This window comes from Neltuma alba, unplaced genomic scaffold, assembly GCF_004799145.2.
Source record: "Neltuma alba isolate B1F8T4 unplaced genomic scaffold, ASM479914v2 tig00012456_pilon, whole genome shotgun sequence".
Lineage (NCBI taxonomy): Eukaryota > Viridiplantae > Streptophyta > Magnoliopsida > Fabales > Fabaceae > Neltuma > Neltuma alba.
Genome location: NW_021636935.1, coordinates 221,304 through 244,736, shown reverse-complemented (window position 1 = coordinate 244,736; position 23,433 = coordinate 221,304). Strand labels below are relative to the sequence as shown.

General features: G+C 35.0%; 2 protein-coding genes across 2 annotated transcripts; both read right to left on the bottom strand.

The window, feature by feature from the left end:
- Positions 1 to 9,054: 9,054 nt before the first annotated feature.
- Positions 9,055 to 10,578, bottom strand: LOC114727279 (ervatamin-B-like). The gene is made up of 4 exons (XM_028913979.1): positions 10,098 to 10,578; positions 9,601 to 9,824; positions 9,391 to 9,516; positions 9,055 to 9,273 (listed from the first exon to the last, which is right to left on the bottom strand). The coding sequence occupies exons 1-4, from the start codon at positions 10,576 to 10,578 to the stop codon at positions 9,055 to 9,057; spliced, it is 1,050 nt and encodes a 349-aa protein (XP_028769812.1).
- Positions 10,579 to 20,758: 10,180 nt separating this feature from the next.
- Positions 20,759 to 22,907, bottom strand: LOC114727278 (cysteine protease XCP2-like). Its single transcript, XM_028913978.1, has 4 exons — positions 22,901 to 22,907; positions 22,069 to 22,473; positions 21,598 to 21,831; positions 20,759 to 21,294 (listed from the first exon to the last, which is right to left on the bottom strand). The coding sequence occupies exons 1-4, from the start codon at positions 22,905 to 22,907 to the stop codon at positions 20,759 to 20,761; spliced, it is 1,182 nt and encodes a 393-aa protein (XP_028769811.1).
- Positions 22,908 to 23,433: the final 526 nt, after the last annotated feature.

The following is a 23,433-nucleotide window of genomic DNA, read 5'->3' as shown; positions in this document are numbered from 1 at the left end:
CGTTTTATAAGAAAAAATGGAAAAAGCCATGTTTGTTTTGGAGTTTCAGATACTGAGAGATGAAACTTCAAATGAGCTTGCTTGGAAGTGAGAGCAGCGATGAGGTATACAGAGTGATTCCAGTGACCTGAGAAAAGAAAGGAACAATTTTTTTTTTTTTTTGCCATCGAAAAGGACAAAATATATTTACACAATAGAATTTATTTTTTATCGGAATGATTCATATTTTGACCATATATTTTCTATTGATACTTTTCAGCCCACTACCAAGGCTTGGGAGAAGTGAAGTTTAATGAAGATTATATATTTTGAACCATACAGATGAATTTTGAATGTTTTAGATTGGATTTAAATTTTTTTTTATATTTTGAACCATTTTTTATTTTAATAGATACAAAATTTAAAATAAAGATAATTTTATAACCAGTGCTTCTTTAAATGATAAATTTATCCTTGAAAAAACTGTATGTTAAAAAAATTTTAAATATGAATCATCCATATCAGATATGGGATGGATAGATCGCATTATAATTAATGATGAGTACATAGTGCTTACGTTGTGATGAGCATCAAATGAAGACCTTGTAATGCAATAATATAATGATGTTTATATGATTTTATGTGGTACATCGTTATAAAAATATGATGCGTAGGTATAAAATTGATTCGTTAGATTATAAAAAAAAAAAGTGGAAATAGACAGATATAACAAAACAAAAACAAAAATTATCCTTCCTACCCACACCCTCATCATATATGATTATCTAGTATATTAAAGTTGTGCGTGCATATTACACGGGCAGTAGTGTCTTTTCCATCTAATTACAAGAGAGCTATATCCCATTTCATATGTCCAATAATGTAATTCTAATCCAGCTATTTAAAGCCCAACCAAACAGTTAAATTGGCCACTAGTTAATGGTTATTGGTAAACCGTGTGTTGTCAAACAAGTGACTTCTTTCAGATTACTTTCCTATTATTAAGTTATATATTCTGGCCTAGTGGAGCTGGGTTTAGAGTATGAAATTGCTCGAAAAGTAACCAATGAGAGAAATCTCTGTCTCCTTGCAAGTGACACACGCCACTATTTCTGTAGTCTGTGATTGAAAGCAACACTTCATTGGTTGGAGAAAAAAAATCGAACACTTCAACTTATAATAAAGTTCTCTAAAGATCATAACGATAGAAGAGAAATGTGGGGTCCAAATATAGTATAGTTTCATTTGATTATGAATTAAATTCCTATGATTTTTTTATCAGATTGTTATAGTTTCATCTGATTTTAATTAGATGTCGTAGTTTTTTTATCATCAAAGTCTTATAGTTTCACCCAAGATTTTTTCACCACCTAAACCTATAAAAATTTGATTAAAAATGAGGTAAAATTATAAGCACTTGATAAAAAGAAAAACAACTATTGCAACCTGATTAAAATCAGGTGAAATTACAAAGACCTACAAATTAATTTTCCCAAGTAGAAACTACTCCTTCCAATCATATACTATTTTTATCCTTAATATAGACCTAATTAAGTAATTTAGAAAAATTAATGAAGCTAAAAAATTATTATGCCCCCTCCTCAGTATAAAACCTAGTTTGTAGTATAAATTATACTACAAACTAGGTCTTGTATTTAGAACCAGAGATAGTACTTAATTAGAGCATATGTTAAATGATCCTTTTAAAATACTTATGTGTATCATTAGACTATATATTAGTTTATAAACCAAGTAAATTAATTTAAGAAAAATGATAAATATAATACTTTAAAATAATTTATTTGATTTCCTTAATCTCTTCAAATTAGTTAATTGAATCTTATACCAGGAATTAGGTGTGGTATACACATGTATACGCTAATCTAATTTATAGTCCATCTAGTGTGCTGATATTATTTTTCTGGTGCTTCTAGCTAGTATCTTAATCTTATTTATAGTGCATTGAGCATCCTAAATTATAAAATAAGATCATGGTGATGAATATAACTAAAAAAATAACATTAGAATGCTGGATGCACGGGTAATATAATATCAGGATGTTGAATGCACTATAAATAAAATTAAAATATTCAATGAACTTGAAAATAATACCAGAGTATTGGATACTACTTTGCCCAAAAAAATAGAAAATTAGATGTCTTTTAAGCTAAGAAATTCTCTAACCTTTGGTCTCGCTTGATTTATGAAAATTTTAATTTTCAACATAATTAAAAATAGGAATTTGAAGTAACAACTTATAGGCGTGGTCCGGGGTAGTATTAACTAGCATGTTAAACTAAAACGATTACTTTGAAATATATATTTTAATTAAAATATAACTTTAAAAGACAACTGAGATACTGACACTTGTATGGGTACGTAGAAGATTTGATACTGAGATAGTGACAATTGTATGGGTATGTAGAAGATTTGATATGGAAAACCAAAATGGATAGTGTGTTGGGTTGGATAGCATTAAAAATATAGAAAAATTCTCCGCATAATTTCCTAAACTACTTGGCTAAATTAATTATAGAATGTTTTAAATAAAAAGAAACTTGAGGGGCCAAAACCTATGGTTTGAAATTTGAAGGACGAAAGCTAAAATGAGGGCAAACTTGAAGAACCAAAGTTTATATTAACCCCATTTGAGAACATCCTGAAAACAACCAAATTTGACCCAAAAATTAATCAGCTCCAAGTATATAATTCCCTAAAATAACAAAACTTTCTTGAACTTTGGGTCAGTTACACATTATCTCTCTAATCTTTAGGAATTTAAAATAAGAACCTTAATGTTTCATGTTTTGATTATAAACTCCTCTACTGTTAAAATTGCTGTTAAATTTAATAGTTTTTGCCATGGTATAATTTTTTAATTTTTTATTATATGCCATATTAATTAAAAAAATAATACTTATCATTTGACATGTAATTTTAAGTATTTACACTTTTTTTAAATACTTAAAATAAAATAATTAATAATATAAAATATTTTAAAGTTAACGATAATTTTAATGACAGGAGAGTTTATAGTCAAAACATGAAATATCAGGGTTTTTAATTTAAACTTTTAAAAGTCACGGGAGATACTGATCCAAAAGTCAGGAGAGCTTGTGTATTTTAGCCTTTTTTTTTAACATAGAACCCCAATTATGCTTGAGTTGACTCGATCGTACAGTCAACTAAATTTGCTTTTGAGATGAGACGGGTAAGGAATTGGAGGGCTATCCCATGAACACGTTCGTGGGAAGAACATAAATAGAGAATGAATAATTAAATGGACATCATATCTTAACGTAAAATTTTAATAAATTTACAAGTATTTTCATCTTATTATACATGATTAAATTCAATTCATCTGATGTAAGACTTTTCATATCAACTCTCGTCCACTAAGACATAATATGTCCTAACAAGTTTTATAAGGAAAATGTACATCCCAAAACTCCATTAAAAACGCAAGTTAGCCGTTGAGTCAACCAAATCCATATTCTTTGGTTTCAGAAACGAGTCGGCTAGCTTGTGGACTTGTGTATGCTTTACTAACTCAAACTAACTCGGGGTTAACTCGGTTTTGAAGTAGCTTAAATCAAATTCTTAGCGCGATCCGAGTTGGGCGAGTTGCATTACGATGGATGCATTGTTAGTTATTTCCCAAAAAAAAAAAAAACACTACAAAAAGTTCAAACCCACGATTGATGGATGCATCTATTTCCAAAATCTCCACTTAATAAAGTTCAAACCCACACGTACACGTGATTCATAGAAGCAAAAGGCCACTAATGCCCTAAGCTCTCAAAAATGAGAGGTGGGGAACCATAAACTACTTTAATTTTTTCTTTTAATGAAAAGTCAATTTATTTAACTAATAAAAAGATAAAGCGATGCATATAAAACCATTAATTAACCTTAGATCAGGATTATATTAGAAGCTTAAAGTCTGAAAACATAAGCACATTACAACCACGAGCCATAGACATTAAAACAAATAAAATATGAAGCTTCAACCAGTAGGTCCAATAAATGATCAGCACTTCAAAGACCCGCCAAAATTTGAGTCTTGTCTTGAACCAGCTGCAACACAAACAGATCATATACTGCTCGAAGTCCCAAAAAACCAGATGGGACACTAAACTGGTTGAAGTAAAAGTTTAAGGATTAACGGGTCAAACCGTTATATTAAAATAATATAATCTAATTAAAAATAACAAAATATAACAACATTAATAATCACTAATAACAAATACAAAGAAATACAATAATAGTTTGATTGTAACAATAACAAAGTACAACAACATTGAGAATTTTGGATCTTTACGATTTCTCAATAACTAAAATTAATAATCGTTGATACCATAATCATCATTAAAATTCATTCAAATCTAAAGTAACTGAGATATGACTAGCTGAATAAGGAAAAATTGAACTAGTAACAATATAATCATCCAAACTAGTTCATCACTTTTTCACACCATTTTTACTAGTTTTCACCGATTCACCCCATTTGACTGGGTTGATAGCAGTTCAATTTCTAATTGGTTCAACAACCAAACCAAATCGGACTGCTAGTTGGTTCACCAGTATTCTGATTGAACTGACCGGTTCGATGTGGATTTATTCACCGTTTTTACGCTTTTAGGTAGGTAACAATTTAATATAGCTATGCTATCTTCGGTCCTAAATATGAGAGTTAAACACGAGGTTGATTTTCTTCTTAAATATATAAGACCTTAATTTACTTGGTTTTTTAAATTTATTAATTTTTTTCAAAGTTATGTTTTGGGCTGATTGGATTTGTTTCGTTGGTTGGTGCCTTTGCTTTTGGCATGTCTGGCTTTGATGTATGAGTTTCACACTGCAGTTCTTGTGTTCAGTTTTATATGTAGTTTCTGTTTCAATTTGGTTTCTTAGGTTTCTGTGAGAACCGAGCACAGAGATGAAAAATAAGGACAAAATTATACTACAGAAAAAATGTGTAATTAAAAAATTAAAAAAATTAAGTTTTACTTTCTACAAGTTTAACTCAACTTGACAAAAATCATAAACTTGAAAAACCAACTCGTGAGTTTAATCAAATTTATAGCTAGCATGATTTTAAGAGAAAAGTGACATGATTTTGTATGTTAAAAACATAAAAACATTAAATCTGGAAAATTAACTCACGAATTCGACAATAATAATTCTAGCTAGGGCTGTGAAAAAAATTGGCGATCTAGGTAACCCGATCCAACCTGAGGTGATCCGGTCCAGTCTAATCTAATAAAAATTAGTCCAATAATAAAATAAAATCATACCAAACTAGGCTGACTGGACCAGATTTCAGACCAAGTGATCTAGTTTGATCTGGCCCGAGTAGAATTTTTTTGCAAAATTTTTTTTTTATTAGGTTATAATTCGATAGCCACCCACCTCAATCTTCATTTGGTCTCTTTCCCTCTCGCATAGTCGCGAGCGAATGAAGAAACGAGCGGCGACCTCCCTCACCCTCAGGCCCTCACCTTAGCGTCGCTGGCCTTTAGTTCTTCTCACTTGCTCCGGTCTTCCTTGGCGTCACTGGTATCCTGTTACTCACTCTTCTTCACGCTTGAAGAATCTGCTTGCCATTGTTCTGGTCTTCCTCATTCTAGAAGACATCGGGTTTCCTTCTTCCCCTATATAATTTTTGATAAATGTTAGAGATAGTGAGATACTTAGATGCTGTGGTTGAGATTAGTGTATTAGGCCGTCTTTTCAAAAAATTCTCCAATCACGTTTATTTTTGTCCTCCCTATTTCGCTGGACAATCTCCAATCCTTCCTCATGCTTCTCTTGACAAACCTCATCTTTTTCTCACCACAGTCTTCTCTCCCACGTAGGCGAAGTCTTCACTCTCCACATCACCATTGCGTCCTCTTGCATTTGGGAATTTGGATGGTTTGTTGATTTTCTTTTTTCACCCACAGATTCTTTTTGTTATTTTCATCTGTTCGTTTCTTTTGTTTTAGCATTTGGATGGAGCAAGGATTCTTCTTTTGTTTTTTTTTTATTTTAATAATTTTATTTGTCTCAAGAAAAAAATAAAAAAAATAAATGAGGTCTTAGACCACTTGGACTAGTCCAAGCAATTTGCTAGACCAAGTCAAGTCCAACCTGATTTTGAGTTTGCGCTTGACCAGACCACAGGCTGCATTCTGTAACCCAAAGTCTTTACCCGACCAGACCTCTGGTTGAGCATCAACCTAGTCTGGTCCAGTACACCCATAATTCTAACAAACCCTTAAAATTAAATACTTTAAATTTTATACGACCTGCTATCCATAATATAAAAATTAATTGGCTAACTTGAGTAGTGACAAATTCAATTATTTTTATATTTTTTGATATTTTTTATATGGGTTTTGTCAACTTAATTAGTCCTTTTGATCTTAATTGATTGTTAATTGATTTAATATGTTTTATTTTGAATTATTATTTTATAGGGGCAAAATTGTCATATTTTGATTTAATTGTGACTAATTGATTTTTAAGGACAATTAATGCACTGTATTTTTGAATTTGTGATTGCAGGTCTTTGAAAGGCTGAAAAATAAAAAATAAAAAAAATAAAAAAAATTAAATACATAAATAAATTAAAAAGAAAAAATATATATAATAATAAAAAGAGGGAGTAAAATGCCCTCAAAACTAACACGCGTTGCGCATCATCATCATCTTGAGGTAGCGCTGGAAAAAAAGGGGAACAGAGGCGCGACAGCAGCTGAACCAGAGGGAAACAGTGAACAGGGGCGAGCGTTCTGGACCAAAGGAGCTCGATCTTTCTCCATTAATCTCCTTCTCCGTTGAACCTTCCTGGTGGCTGGAGGAGAGCTGACGACGGAAGGAAAAAAAAAAAAAAGACAAAGGGCGAACAGAACCAGAGCAAACCAGAGGCGAGCAGGAGGACCAGTGGAGTCGATGGCGACGGCGAATTCTTTCTTTCCACAGAATCACCATTATCACTGTCTCCTCCATGGAACCTTGTAGCAGAGCTTTGATTACAGCAATTTTCATGGAAAACCGTGGCTAACTTCATAGTTCTCTAATTCAACAATAATGACAGGAGCACAGATTATCAAAAGGGAGTTTTAGTTACTTTAATTTCCTGTGTCCAATAGTTGTTTAACAATTCCTAGGTTTTAGGATAGTTATTCTGATTATTAGAAAATTTGTAATGTTGAATCTGATTATATTTGGAGATTATTGTGGCTGGATTACTATTTAGCATTTGATATTAGCTGTTTATAGCTTTAATTTCAATTATATGTTGTGGCTATGACATTTGTATTGACTTTGGAGATAATATATTGTGATTTTCTGAGGTAGCTTGGAATCTTGGATTGTAATATCTTTTGCTAATTTTAATTCTGTTGTTTTAGATTTAAGAGTTTTAATTAAGTATTAGTTTTTAGCATCCTTAATTCCATTTTACTATTCTGGTTATAGTTAGTAATATGGGATTTTGGGAAAATATTTTGTGGCAATTCGAGGTGGCTCGGTTATTGGATTAAAAACTTAATTATAATTCTTAATTTATTGTTTTAACTCTTGTATCTTTTGGAGTGAGGATTGCCTGCGTTGTTGAATTAGAGGATTTATTATTATCATTGTTTACTCACGTGTTTCATTTTGATTTCTTTCATCTTCATTCATTTTAATCATTTTTATATAAAAATTAAAAAAAGTACTTTAATTTCAATTTAATTCATGGTGTTTATTAGTAGTTTTCAAATCAAAAAATCCTTTTATAGTTTGGGTTACTAGCATTCATTTACTATGATTTAACTTTGTTTTCAGCTCCTTAAAGTGAATGCGACCCGGATTGTGCACTATATTGCATTAATTCAGTTAATTTTTGGAGTAACACCAAAACGACAAATTAAGGGCATTATTTCAAATAGATTTAAAAAATTAGTTAAATTAGTTATTTGTAATAAATAATTGTTATATTTTTTAAAATATCATTGTTAATTATATGTACTAGCTAAAATGTCATTTGATAGAACCTTTAATATTTATAACTCCTACAAGAACTAATTGGGAAAAAATAGATAAATATGAGAGATAAAATAGATTAAACTCTTATATTTAGAACCAAATTAAATGTTAAATAAGCTCTTATAGTACAGATCAGAGGTAGTAAATAATAACAACAATACTACCTCCAGTCCTCAATATAAGAGATAGCTGACTAATTTGAGTAGATTAAGCAAATTAGTTGGGTTAGTTATTTGTAACAAATAGGTGTTATCTTTATTAAAATATCCTTGTCAATCATGTATATTAACTAGAACTATCACTTGATGAAACTTTTAACGTGTGCAACTACTATAAGAACTACCTTAGGAAAACAGATAAATATAAGAGACAAAGTGAATTGAGATTTTATATTTAGGACCAAATTAAAATTCAAACCAGCTCTTATGTTAAGGAAAAGAGGTAGTATTAATTTTCTTTAGACTTAGTAAACTTAATAATAGAAACTTACTCAGTCCAGGTCCTAATGGAGCATATAGATAAAAAATTGTAATAAACTCGTTAATACAATCATGAAGTGTGAGACACCATTAGGTATATCCGAATGATTGTTTTTAGTTTTGCTAATTAAATGATTTTATTATATTATATTTACGAACGATCTACTATAGTTATTGAGGCTTTTGAGGCATTTTATTTTAAATAGAACAAATTATATGTTCCTAAAGTAACTTTGTCAGTGTCTTATTCGTTTGAGATTTGTAAAAAACTGAGGTATAAACCACTTATGAGGGATGAGGGGGGTGTGTATAGTAAGGTGCACATTTCTTATCCTGCACAGAAAAGGGGGTAAGAAGAAGAAGATATGTATATTTTCTCATAGACTCGCATTATTTATTAAAATTAAAGTAATATGCTATCAAAAGTAAAATTGATAAATCTGAGTAGGATTCTGATGGAAAATATATAAAAATATTACAACTAATAGTTTCTGACTCTTTATTTAAAATTTAGGGTAGACATCCTTGGAGTTCATAGCAATGCCAAACCAGAAACTGACGGCAACTTAGTGGTACTAATCTATATGGTTGGGTATGAAGCGGCAGTATTAATAGAGCACACTCCATTTGGTGCATTTGAATTCCTTTGAATCATGAAGTATCCGTTCATTCCCCAATCTTCTCCCCATGAGTTCTTCACAATCCAATAATCTTTTCCATCTTTCGAATCATATCCGACGATCAAAACTGCATGATTTGGTTGAGTTCCCATGGGGCAATTTTCACCATCAATAATCCCCTGGCAAAATAATAAAACAAAAATAATTAGAAAAAAATTTATAAGATTGTTGGTTAACTAATTAGCCATCCAATTTAAAACTAAAAAGATCGATCGAAGATTAAGCTTAAGACTTACGCCCTGATAAAACCGAAGTGGTGTTGCATCCAAACCCACTGTAATAGGATGATTAGCGATGGCACACAAGAGAGCATCATCCGTCTGTTCTACACCTTCATAGCCATTAATTTTCACAACACTTTGCTGAGGGAACATAAAGAAAGCACAAATCAGATAAAGAAAAGATATAAATAGACTTTAAAATCTCCACAAACTAAAGAGACAAACCTTTTCAGCTTTGCAATAACCCTTTTCCCTAACATAAGGATAATCATCTTCTTTGCTGAGCCCACCATTTTGGACAACCCATTTAAAGGCCTTCACGGGCAATCCTCCTGAGCAATCATGGTCGGTGAGGTCACAATCCACAAGTTCTTGTTCAGAAAGGCGAACAAGTTCCCCGGTTCTTATTGCATTCACTGATTCAATTGCCGCGAATGCCCAACAACTTCCTATGAACCATGAAACATTAATCAAAGTATTAGCTCATTGAGGTTCCAAAGAATTATATAAATATAGCATTTTTTTTTGGTATAACTTAGAGCATCTTCAAGACTAGAGACTAAGGTGAACAAGTTCTTGTATAATTTTTGTTGGGGAGGAGCGTTAAGGTTAAAGCTCTCTTAACAAGTGCGCTTTCGGGTATTCAAACTTGTGTTCCTCTCTTATAGCATGTATTTTAAGTTTATGTTCTTCAATCAAATATATATACGAGAGCAACTCACCACATTTTTTCTGGTTTTTAACTGGAGTCACAACTCTTTTCTGTCTCCAATCCATGGAAGAAGGTGCATTTTCACATGAATTGTTTTGCTGCGTATGTCCCGACCTCGAGGTACCCGGCGCGATGGTGGTCGGAACCTCCAGGGGATGGAGGTACACTCTCTTAAACTCCTCAGGACTCATATCAGCAAACTTGTTGAGTCCCAAACGATAGGCACCAGAGGAATTGGATCTCTTGGGATTTGTCACAGTGATGTACTTGAGATTTCTTTGTAATATTTGGAATCTAGTTTTGCTCTCTTCAGAGTCTTGGTAGACTCTTCCATGCTCCACCATCCATTGCTGGAACATGTCAAAGTCTTGTTCAGCCTTTGAAGGGGAAACTGATGATTCGCTAGTAGGGAATCCTGAAGAGAGACATATCAGAATAGAACACCAGATCAAGGGAAAAAGGAACTGAGACATACTACTGTAGAAAGCCATGCTTATTTTGCTGTTTCAGTTACTGAAAAATGAAACCTCAAATAAGCTTGCATAGAAGTGAATTCATCCATGAGGTATTTATAGACAATTCTTGGTAATTGTAGAAGAAAGCGACAGAGATTGACGTCATAATTTTCAAATACTTATGGAGACCCAGAACGCTATAGACGCTTGGTGAGACGTTTAATATATTTAACAACAACCCGTCCTAACATTTCCTTTTCTGTGCAGGCACTAAGTCAGTTTATGCAGACACCAACAAAGTCACATATGGCTGCTGCAGTGGGTGTAATAAGATATTTAAAAGGGATACCTGGACTAGGGATTTTGTTGAGTACTGAAGGGAATTTGAACCTGACATGTTTCTGTGATGCAGATTGGGGAGCTTGCCCAACTACTAGGCGGTCTGTGACAGGGTATCTGTTGAAGTTGGGAGGTTCACTGGTCATGTGGAAAACAAAGAAACAAGCTACAGTGTCACGTTCTTCTGCAGAGGCTGAGTATAGGGCATTGGGATCTGCAGTTTCAGAGATAGTTTGGACGGTTGGTTTACTTAAAGACTTGAACATCAATCAATTAAAGCCAATTGATGTTCATTGTGACAGCAAGGCGGCCATGCACATAGCAGCGAATCCTGTGTTTCATGAGCGCACGAAACACATAGAAATCGATTGTCACTTTGTGAGAGAGAAAGTCCAGCAAGGGCTGATCAATCTAATGCATGTTCGTTCTTCTAGATAGGAGGCTGACCTTCTCACTAAATTTGTTAATGCAGAGGCCTTGAAGACAATGTTGTCCAAGTTGGGAGCTGTAGATATTTTTCACCCTCCAACTCGAGGGGGGTGTTAACATACTGATGCATTTTAGTTATTGGGCCAAGGGCCCATTCAGGTTTAGTTTTAGTTTCAATTCGGTGTGATTGTCTTGGACCCATGATAAATAGGAGGGTCATTTTTCGGTTACTGTTGTAATGAACCATTATTCTATTGAATGAGAAAGATACCAATTCTTTTGGGCCTGCACTGTATGTTCCATCAGGAGACTACCCAACAATTTTCAACCAGAAAAATGCAAATAGTGCAGTGGAAATGAGCGTGGAATACAAAAGCCAGATGCATGAACCAAGTTTGTTATAAGCAGTGACCAGAAATTTAAGCTGCAGAGATATGAAAAAAGCTTAAGAAACTCAAGAAAAAAAACTCCACACACAGACAGGGGGGGCACAAGTGAAGCACAAAAGAATGAGTAGAAAAGAGCCATTAAATGCATGAAGAAGAGGGAAAGAAAAGGAGAGAACTCACATGGGAGTGACGGGAGTAAGGAAGGAGGAAGAGCATGAAATTTTATGGAAGAGAAGAGAGAAACCCCATTAGATTGGAGGCATGTCGGTAGAATTTGAAGCAAGGCAGAGACACTACTGAAAGTGGAGTGGTACTTAGTGTAAAGGGGAAATCACCAATGAGCAAATGGTTTCATGAGCGGTCTCCTATTTATTCATAAATTACAAACAAGTAACCCTTTAGCGCCTCGCACCCACCGCGCGCCCACTCTCAGTCTCGCTTTCTTAAATACGTTTCCATCTATGCGTTTTACTCACTGGAGAAGAATTAAATGAGATATATATTGTTATAATGATTATAGAATAAACTCTGGAGAAAAGCTAAAGTATAAACTGGGAATGGGAACTTACCAAAATGGTTACCGGAGATTGCACCGTGGAGAACGGTGTCGCCATCATTCCTTCTACAGTTATCATAAAGAGGACAGGAGCTGGCAGGATTTCGGATATAATGAAGGAGAAGGAAAGTACGTTTGTTGCCATAAAATGCAGCCAAGAAGAGAAGTGTTTCGCCATTGACGTTACGAAGATCGACTAGGCTGGGCTCGAGGCTAGCAATTGTGCAATTGTGCGACATATTCTAACTCCATTTTAATGATAGGGATGAACTACTGATTGTTCTCTTTTACATATAAAAGCTGAGAAAGGCATGATTGATTATTTATAATTGGCCAAAATTTTGCTTGGTTATCAAGTTATTCCCCGGCAGAGCAGATAAAGGCGAAAAATCATAAACAAAAATAGAAAATAGAATCGAGAATTGCTTATTCACGAGATGAATGGAAGATTGTGGCTTTGTTTCTCTTGTTAGGAGTAATCTTACTTGGGTCACTAATCATAACATGTTTCCTATATACATGAAATTCAAGTCTTTATTCGTCATTTTATGTAAAACTTTCCCTTATAGTCAACCCCATCAATAAGGTTGTGGTTTTTAAATAAAAACCAGTCAAGAGCTTTTAAATTAAGTGGCAACTCACACCCCCTTCAATGAGAGATGGTGAGATCTATCCAACTCCAAAGTGGATAAAATTCATTATGTGATCCTTTTTTTAAAAAAAAAGGGGGGCTAGAATCCACAATATAGAATTTGTGTCTATATATATCCCTCATAGCGAGAAGTTTTATAGGGGACAACATAAATCTGTGGGGACATTATTTTATTCTTTCGGTGATGAAGCTGTATGGGGTGATTGTGGAGCACCAAATTGGGATGATGGATCCTACTTGTTCCAGTCCTCTATATATGTTTTTAAAAAGAAAAAAGATTGTTGGCCTCTTCATCGACCTCTTTCTTTCTACTTGATTATTCTGACGTCGGATTTAGGAAGAGAATATAAGATATCCTCTTACTAATATGCCATGTTCTAATATGAGGATAAAAAGCTAAATCATATTACTTCTAATCCTAAATATAAGAGTTTGATAAGAAGTTTGCTTTGATCCTATAAATACTTAGGACTTCAATTCCCTTTGTCTCTCAAATTTATAATTTTTTCATAAAGTATGCCTATTGATTATACCAAAAAAAGGGATTTCATCAAAGAATAGTTGAAATAATGCATTTAAGAAAGAATATTATGAGAAAATCAACATATATTTGTTACAAGTAATTAATTTAACTAATTTAAAATCTGTAAACTATTTCTGCATATTTTATATTAAAAGATCAAAGGGAGTACAAGGAAAGAATAGGCTCAAGTAATTAGGCCACGTGTAGTACTACATGTATGATAAATATAAAATAAAAATAATAAAAAATATTTATTTACAAGTTAGACTTGATGTATAATTAGAGTTTTAAGAGAGATATCATATTTAGTGCCCAAGCATGTCTTGACCAAAATTATTGATATCTATGCATAGGGAAAAAAAAGTAAACATGTAAAAATGTACACAATTGCTTCCTCAAAGTGCAGTGCAGATACCATGAGTACATTACCAACCAAAAACAGTACTGAAATCTTAGCAAATTGTTATATCAAATCCTAGCATGAACAATGACTGACGCCAAAACATTTAGCAGGTCCTTTGTTCTTCGGATGAATGAGGAGCCATGGAAAGTGGAAAAAGCCTTTTGAGTCCAAAGTCAGGATCTGTATGCCAACTCCATGGGAATAGCAGCTATGGAGGATTCAAGAGAAAACACGTCATTCTTAACTAATTTTTCAGGGGATTCTAATGGCAACCATACTGCCATAATAATTCGTACTGTCTATGCTGACATCTCTGAAGTCCTTGTGCCATACTTCTTACCACAGTCCCAATAAATAGTCTTCATCTTCATTCAAAGCAAATTAAGGCATTCTAAACTTCAATATTCGCTTGAACTCAACGACTAGACAAACAGTATTCTAGTAGCAAAGAAACCCAAAACCAAAAATCTAAAAGAAAAGCTCCAAGTCAATTACCAAAGATAAACAGAGGACCTCCAATTTCATTGAGGAAAATTGAAACACCTTGTAAGTCTTTCATCTGTTATGTGAGTGATGTGTCGAAACATAAAGATTATACACCATGTCCACCACAGTAGCTTGAGAGAAGTAGATGCAATTTTCACTTCAATTTCAGGAACTTTAATCCCAGTACGAGCTAATGAATGACTTGAACAGGTATGGAATTTTGATCCCACGGCTGTCATGGCTGGTCCCCCATCATTCCCAAAGTCATTGAAGCAATTAAGACGATAAAGAAACAAGAAAAATAGAAGTCAAGAATGATAAGAAGCATTCCAAATAAGCCAGGGAAGATTAGCAGAAAGACTTAGGGAAAAATATGATTAATTATTCATAAACACAACTATGATTGCACCTTAACTTGATAAAACAAACAAATGATGTTCTAAACTGCAGCAATGATCTGTTTTCTTTCGGTTCAAAAAAACAAAAACAAAAGAAAAGAAAAAAGAAGACCCCTGCATGATAAACTAAAGTTATGATGCACATACAACCTTTTCAAATCTTAAAGTGCATCAAACAAGCATGAACCTATACGTTTGGAATGGCATTTGAAAATCGTCATACTTCCCGTTTATAACAAATTATCATATGAATTTTTCTATTAGCTAACCCTCCAATATTCCCGTGCAAGTTGAATATTTTATTTTTATTTTTTCAACTAGCCTCCAACATCCTCCCTTTCAATGAACAGATTCAAGATAATCTAATTGTAAATGCATTACATTAAACACCAGAGATCTAAAATTCCAGTGGAAAGTCAAACACAAATTTGATGGGTACAGGCAGAGATCAACTCCTAAAGACCAAATTTTAGCGTGCTAGTTTAGCTCTCACAGGAATGAATGGACAACGAAGTTCAATTTTAATATTCAAATAATGTCTTCTTGTACCATGACGCCCAATCTGAATCATCCCTTGAAGCAAGCAGACCAGTTCCATCAGTGCTTATAGACTCTGCCCCAGAAACAAGATAGCAGACCCAGGGAATATTTCTTTGCCCAACCCCTCAATTCTCAGCGCTTTATCATCAGTTTCAGTGATTTTGACATCATTATCCAACTTTTTATTATAATCTGCTTTGTCGCTGATAGGATAATAACTATTGTTAGGTTAATACTTGTAATTAAGTTATAACCAATTGTATTCAGTTAGCATTCTATTACGTAGATAGGTGCTCTACTCATGTATATAAACAGATTCTCATTAATGAAATATTCAGGATATTGATTTCCATTTCATCTAGCAACATGGTATCCAGAGCCTAGCCTTTTCCTGATCATTTTTTTTCTTTCTCTCTCCTTCTCTTCTTGTCCTTTTCCTCTTTACCCTTTCTTCCTTCTTGTCGTCTTTTTTCCTCTTTCTCCTTCATTTGAGCACCCATGGCCGCCGAACCCACCATTGACCAAAGCAGCCCTTACTACATTCATCCAAGCGAGAACCCCGCCCTGATTCTAGTTGCACCACCGTTGGACGGTTCCAATTATCACAGTTGGTCACGAGCAATGCGTATGGCATTGCTCTCCAAGAACAAGATTAAGTTTGCTGATGGCACGATTCCTCCACGTCGGTTAATGATCCAATGTTTCTGGCATGGGAGCGTTGTAATAACTTGGTCCAAGGATGGATCATCAAATCTTTGTCTCCAACGATAGCAAGGAGTATTCTGTGGTTCGATAGAGCTTCCGAGATTTGGTCCAATCTTCGTTCTCGATATTCTCAGTCAGATATCTTTCGAATTGCTGAGTTACAGGAGGAGATCTACAGTTTAAAACAAGGTAATTTGAGCGTTAGTGAATATTACACCAAGCTCAAAATTCTCTGGGACGAACTCTCCAATATCCGTCCCATCAAACCCTGTGATTGCGGATCCCTTGGTACTGAAGCAAAACATCGGCAGGAGGATTATGTTATTCGGTTTCTTAAAGGATTGAATGAGCAATTTTCCTCGGTTAAGTGTCAGCTAATGCTTATGGATCCTCTTCCGTCCCTCAATCGTGCTTTCTCCTTGGTTCTTCAACAAGAGCGTGAGTTTCTTGTTTCTTCTGAATCCAAGATATTGCTGACCAAAGGTTCGCGTCCTCCTGGTTATAACTCCTCTGGTTCGAAATCAATAATGGTAAACATTGCACCTATTGTGGGAAGCCGCGCCATACTGAAGAAACATGCTACAGAAAGATGGATTTCCACCAGGCTTCAAGTTTCGCTCGGGTTCCTCTGCCACTGTGAATAGTGTTTTAACACAAGATTCTGTTTCTGCTCAAGATATCAACACTGCTAAGCCTCTCTCTTCACAAATCAACTGCATAACAGCATCACTTCTGCCTCAATTGTCTGCGGATCAATATCAGCGTCTTCTTACTCTTTTGAGTCCTTCTCAACTCTTCCACTACTTCCGTTAACCACTTATCAACTTCTGTCACAGGTAAATGTTTATTCCATTTTTTCCTCAACTCATCCAACATGGATCATTGATTCTAGAGCGACTGTCATGTCTGTTTTCCTTGAGTTTCTTTTCTTCTTATAGATCTATATCTCCTATTTCTGTAAGTCTCCTACAGGTTCTTGTTCTGTCGCCTCTTACTCAGGGACAGTAATTCTTCTCCAATTAATCTTTACATGATGTTCTTTATCTTCCAACTTTTACTTTCAATATCACTCTGTATCTCGTTTGACCAATTCCCTTAATTGTTTTTTAACTTTCATTCTCATTCTTGTCAGATACACTTGCTCCAACCTGCATGATGATTGGTACAGCTAAATCTTTCGAAGGGCTTTATTTCTTGACTGCAGATATGCTTCCTTCCTTGGTAATTCCCAAATTCATGCTGCCACTAAATCTGTCTCTAACTTCACCCTTTGGCCACTTCGATTGGGTCACCTTTCAAATTCAAACTCTTTCTGTTTGCACAAGCAATTTCCCAATATTTCTTGTACCCCTCAGTCCATAGTTTTTGATACCTGTCATTTTGCTAAACAAAAAACGCATTTCCTTTCCTGTAAGTTTGAGTTCCAGCAATAAAATTTTTGATTTGATACATGTTGATATTTGGGGTCCCTTTTCAATTCCTTCCATTCAAGGTCATAAATATTTTTTGACAATTGTTGATGATCATTCATGATACACTTGGATCTTTCTGCTTAAACTAAAATCAGATGCTAGAACACAACTAAAAAATTTCTTTACTCTTGTTGAAACTCAGTTTTCCACTTCTGTTAAAGTTCTTCGTTCTGACAATGGGCCTGAATTTTCAATGCCTGCATTTTATGCTTCTAAGGAATTTTACAGTCAAACATCTTGTGTTGAAACACCCCAACAGAATGGTATTGTAGAACGAAAGCACCAACATATATTAAATGTTGCACGAGCTTTATTTTTCCAATATAATATACCTATTATTTACTGGTCTTTTGTTGTTCTGCATGCCACATATATAATAAATAGGCTCCCTTCTCCTGTTATTCATAATTTCACACCTTTTGTAAAACTCTATAATGCTGAGCCATCTTTTACTGATTTTAAAGTCTTTGGTTCTTTATGCTTTGCATCCACCTTAACTAATCATAGATCCAAATTTGATCCAAGATCTCGAAAATGTATTTTTCTAGGTTTTCTTTTGGTTCAAAAGCTTACATCTTATTAGACTTAGCTACAAATCAGATTTTCTATCCAGAGATGTCCTTTTCCATGAAATGATTTTCCTTTTAAAGATAACAGTGTTCAAACCCTCTGCACCTACTATTCAAAATTTTCCTCAATTTTAGATGACCCTATCTGTCCTCCTTTCTCTCCCTCACAATCATCATTATCTACTTCTACTGTTTCACCATCCATTGACACGCCATCTTTCTCTACTACTGCCTCATCATCTGATTCTATTCTTCCCATTGATACTTCATCTCTCTCTACTAATGACTCTTCACTTCATCAATCATCCCCTTCTACTGATTCCTCTCTTTCCCCTGTTATCCCACCTTCTCAGTCACTTAGACGTTCCACTCGAATCCATAATCCCCCATCATATCTGCAGGATTATCATTGTGCTCTTATTCATACTAACCAATCATCAAGTAAAGGTAATCCTAGGTATCCCCTTTGTTCTGTTTTATCATATTCTTCTCTTTCTTCTGCCTACAAAAATTTTATTTTCGCTGTCTCTACTATTCCTGATCCAAAGACTTATACTCAAGCTGTTAAACATTCAATTTGGAGAGATGCTATGAAAGCAGAAATCACAGCACTTGAACAGAACAGTACTTGGGTTCTAACTCCTTTACCACTTGGCAAGAAACCCATTGGTTGCAAATGGGTCTATAAAACTAAATTCAGGGCAAATGGTGAGATTGAGAGGCATAAGGCCAGACTTGTAGCTAAAGGCTACACACAAACAGAGGGCATTGATTATTTTGAGACTTTTTCCCCAGTAGCAAAAATGACTACACTACGGTTATTATTATCCATTGCAGCTGCTAAAAATTGGTTTTTACACCAGTTAGATGTCAACAATGCCTTCCTCCATGGTGATTTGAATGAAGAAGTGTATATGGAACTTCCCAAAGGTTTTACACTTCCTTCCCCTAATTTGGTCTGCAAATTACAGAAGTCTCTCTATGGATTAAAACAAGCAAGCCGACAATGGTATTCTAAATTGTCTCTTGCTTTGCTTTCTTATGGCTACAAACAATCTGCCTCTGATCATTCTTTATTTTTCAAAGCCAATTCTTCTTCTTTTACTGCCCTTTTGATATATGTTGATGATGTGGTGCTTACTGGCAATGACATGACTGAGATCAACCTTGTTAAACAACAACTAGATACGGCTTTCACAATTAAAGACCTTGGTGACCTTCGGTATTTTCTTGGGTTAGAGCTTGCTAGAACTAAACAAGGTATTTTTTTATCCCAACGAAAGTTTGCCCTAGAACTACTTGAAGACACTGGTTATTTGGCTTGTAAACCAGCATCCACTCCAATGGATCCTCATCTCAAGCTTTCTAAAGATAAGGGTCAACCACTTCCGGATCCACAGCTTTATAGGAAACTCATTGGGAGACTCCAATACCTCACTACCACTCGGCCTGATCTTAGTTTTGCAACTCAACAACTAAGTCAATTTATGTCTGATCCACGTGACATTCACTTACAGGCAGCCCATCGTGTCTTGAGATATCTCAAATCCTCTCCTGGTGCTGGTCTTTTCTTTTCTTCAACATCTGATTTGAAGTTAAGAAGCTTTAGTGACTCTGATTGGGTGAGTTGTGTAGACACAAGGCGTTCTGTTACTAGTTTTGCTGTGTTTATTGGTTCCTCTTTGATATCTTGGAAAGCAAAGAAACAATCAATAGTGTCTCGGTCCTCTTCTGAAGCTGAATATAGAGCTCTAGCTGCTACTACTTGTGAATTGCAATGGCTCATATATCTTCTCAATGACTTTGATCTATCTCACATTGATCCAGCTCTACTGTACTGTGATAATCAATCTGCCATTCAGATTGCAGCAAATCCAATTTTCCATGAAAGAACAAAACACAGAACTGGATTGCCACTTAGTCAGAGAAAAGTTACAAGCTAAGATCATTCATCTTCTTCCTGTGAGCTCTTCAGACCAGTTAGTAGATGTGTTTACAAAACCACTTCATCCTACAAGGTTTCATGATCTTATTTCCAAGCTGGGCATGAAAAATATCCATGCTCCAGCTTGCGGGGGGTGATAGGATAATAACTATTGTTAGGTTAATACTTGTAATTAAGTTATAACCAATTGTATTCAGTTAGCATTCTATTACGCAGATAGGTGCTCTACTCATGTATATAAACAGATTCTCATTAATGAAATATTCAGGATATTGATTTCCATTTCATCTAGCAACAATCGCCATGATGGATTAATAAAGTGTTGCCGTTACAGTAATTAGAAAGATCTTCTTCATCAGAAAAGCATTTGCAACAATCAAAGTCATCTATCTCATAAAGTGGGCTCATTAACCCTTCCCTCCATCATAACCTCATTTGGGACTGTGATGCTGTCTCAATTGTAGAACTAGATAACCGAGGAACCTGATCATCCAAAAATTTCGGAAGTTTATAGAGGTCAATTGAATCAGAAGGCAGAGCTGGGCAATCAAATTGGAAATTTGAATTAACAGATTCCTCAAATGGTACAGACATGAAGCTTGCTAATGGAATAACTTCACCTATAGAATCAAGGTCAAGCTTGGAACTTTCTTCAGATGCTCTCCATGCACCCATGGCATGCCAACATGGATATTTGAACTGGAGTTTGAATAACAGAGGTTTGAATTGGAGGTAACATCACCACCATTGCCTACAATATCCAAATCAGACTCAGACGCTCTTTGACTAAAAGGAGTCAAAGTTACTTCATTAGGACAGAATATGAGGTGGGGACTCTTCAAATAGAGATGGCAATCTAGGAAGAAAATTGCAATGGTCATTTAGAACAGAAGAGGACATGGATTTTTGGCCAATTTTAGAACGTGATTTATTCCCAGGTTGCCTCTGATAAAGGCACGGGGGATTCTTCTTAAATTTTTGAACCTTCTCTGAAGCTTCAGTGTGCTTCCCACTATTACCTTTTGCAAGGTTCTCTTTAGCTTTAGGCTGTCTCAGAGGAGGCACATTGAGGATTGAATTGGGAGTTTTGGAGAGGTATTTTGTTCTAGAGGTAGAAGATTTTGAGGAAGAGGAAGAAGAGTGGGAGCGGAAAAATCTGAGGCAACCTCTTGAAGCTTCAACAGAGATGCCGGAAGAATCACTGCTATTGCTGCTATCAGAAATGCGGTTCAGATCCTGCAATGAGTTTTGAGGACTTTGCTTCCTCCTTTGCACTGACTTTGCAAAGGATCTTGGAGGCGGTGCTGTGACGGGACCAAATGCATCCAAGACGATACTTCCATGAACTTACTTCGTTCAATCAACAAAATCATTGAGAGTGCAGAAAATGAAAGAGACACAGCAATGACACTAAGAAGAGACGCAGAGGAATGGAAACAATAGAGATAAGCAAGAATATGTGAATGGGAAGATGGAAAAGAGACAGGAGGTTTTACGCGATTCAGCATATACATACTAGTATATTTTAACAAATTAAAGAAGCTCAAAAAAATGAAAACAGAATTAAACAAAACAATCTTCTGCAATCACAAATCAGATGAGGGAAAGATATATAAATATACTTTAATATCTCTACAAACTAAAGAAACAAGCCTTTTCAGCTTTGCAATAACCCCTTTCACCAACATAAGGATAATCATCTTTACTGAGCCCACCATTTTCGACCACCCATTTAAAGGCCTTCATGGGAAATCCTCCTGAACAATCATGGTTGGTGAGGTCACAATCCACAAGTTCTTGTTCAGAAAGGCGAACAAGTTCCCTGGTTCTTATTGCATTCACTGATTCAATGGTCCCACTGGTTGCGAATGCCCAACAACCTCCTATGAACCATGAAACATCAATCAACGTGTTAGCCCACTGAGGTCCCAAAGAATAATATAAGTATAACTTAGAATATTTTTAAGTTACTTTGGACTATAGACTAACTTCTGTTAGATCAGAAACGTTAAGGTTAAAGCTTTTTTATGCTTTTGAGATTCGAACTTGTATTCTCCTCCTTATAGCATGTATTTTAAGTTTATGTTCTTCAATAAAATATATATACAAGAGCAACTCACCACATCTTTGCTGGTTTTTAACTGGAGTCACAACTCCTTTCTGCCTCCAATCCATGGAAGAAGGTGAATTTTCACATGAATTGCTTTGCTGCGTACATCCCGACCTAGAGGTAGCCGGTGCGATTGTGGTTGGAACCTCCGGGTGACGGAGGTATACTCTCTTAAACTCCTCTGGACTCATATCAGCAAACTTATTGAGTCCCAAACAATAGGCACCAGAGGAATTGGATCTCTTGGCATTCGTGTCAGTGACGTACTTGAGATTCCTTTGGAATATTTGGAATCTAGTGTTGCTTTTTTCAGAGTTTGGGGAGACTCTTCCATGCTCCGCCATCCATTGCTGGAACATTTCAAAGTCTTGTTCAGCCTTCGAAAGGGAAACTGATGATCCACTGGTAGGGAATCCTGAAGAGAGACATATCAGAATAGAACACCAGATCAAGGGAAAAAGGAATTGAAATATACTAGCGTAGAAGGCCATGCTTATTTTGCTGTTTCAGTTACTGAGAATGAAACTTCAAATAAGCTTGCATGGAAGTAAATTCATCCATGAGGTATTTATTGTATAATTCTTGTTACTGGTAGAAGAAAGCGACACAGATTGATGTCAATATTTTTTTAATTGACTCATGATGATAATTATTCACATTTTCCAGCTACTAGTTCATTATAAATCTTAGATAAATAAAAGTAGCTTATTGAAGTGTGAAGAACTCATGGGGGAGAGAATTGAGCAAAGAACTGATACTTCTTTATCAGAGGAACACAAATTCACCACATGAAGTTTTCTCTCCCAAAGCTTGGGCTTATGTCCCAAACACTTGTCACGTACGTGCCATTGTCAATTCCTGATGTGAAGTTGACAAACTCAATTATTTTTATATATTTTGATATCTTTTATATGGGTTTTTTCAACTTAATTAGTCCTTTTGGCCTTAATTGATTATTAATTGATTTAATATGTTTTATTTTGAATTATTATTTTTTAGGGGCAAAATTGTCATATTTTGGTTTAATTGTGACTAATTGATTTTTGAGGACAATTAATGCTACCTTATCTTTGAATTTTTGCTTGTGGGTTTTTGGAAGATTTTGAAAATAAAAAAAATAAAAAGAAAGGAAAAAAATATAAAATAAAATAATAAAAGGGGGGGAGCAAAACGCTGCGTTTTGCTCCACCCCTAATATCTAATAATTCAATCTTCTTCTTCATCTTGGAGAGACACGAACACGGAGAGAGTTGGCGGCTGCAGAAAAGCAGAGGAGACGCGAATGAAACACACACACGCTAGCTCTTGACGGCGAAGGACCAGAGTGAGGCAGAGTCTTCCATCACCACCATCTTCGTCTTTGCTGAATCCTCCT

Excerpts from the sequence above, each read along its gene's own strand:
- LOC114727278 (XM_028913978.1), bottom strand. Across the intron at positions 21,832-22,068 it reads TAAAAACCAGCAAAGATGTG|GAGGTTGTTGGGCATTCGCA; the intron begins GTGAGTTGCTCT and ends CATGGTTCATAG. Across the intron at positions 21,295-21,597 it reads TTGCAAAGCTGAAAAGGCTT|TTCATGGAAGTATCGTCTTG; the intron begins GTTTCTTTAGTT and ends GAACGAAGTAAG.
- LOC114727279 (XM_028913979.1), bottom strand. The coding sequence starts at position 10,578 with ATGGCTTTCTACAGTAGTATGTCTCAGTTCCTTTTTCCCTTGATCTGG. Across the intron at positions 9,825-10,097 it reads TAAAAACCAGAAAAAATGTG|GAAGTTGTTGGGCATTCGCG; the intron begins GTGAGTTGCTCT and ends CATGGTTCATAG. Across the intron at positions 9,274-9,390 it reads CACTTCGGTTTTATCAGGGC|GGGATTATTGATGGTGAAAA; the intron begins GTAAGTCTTAAG and ends TTATTTTGCCAG.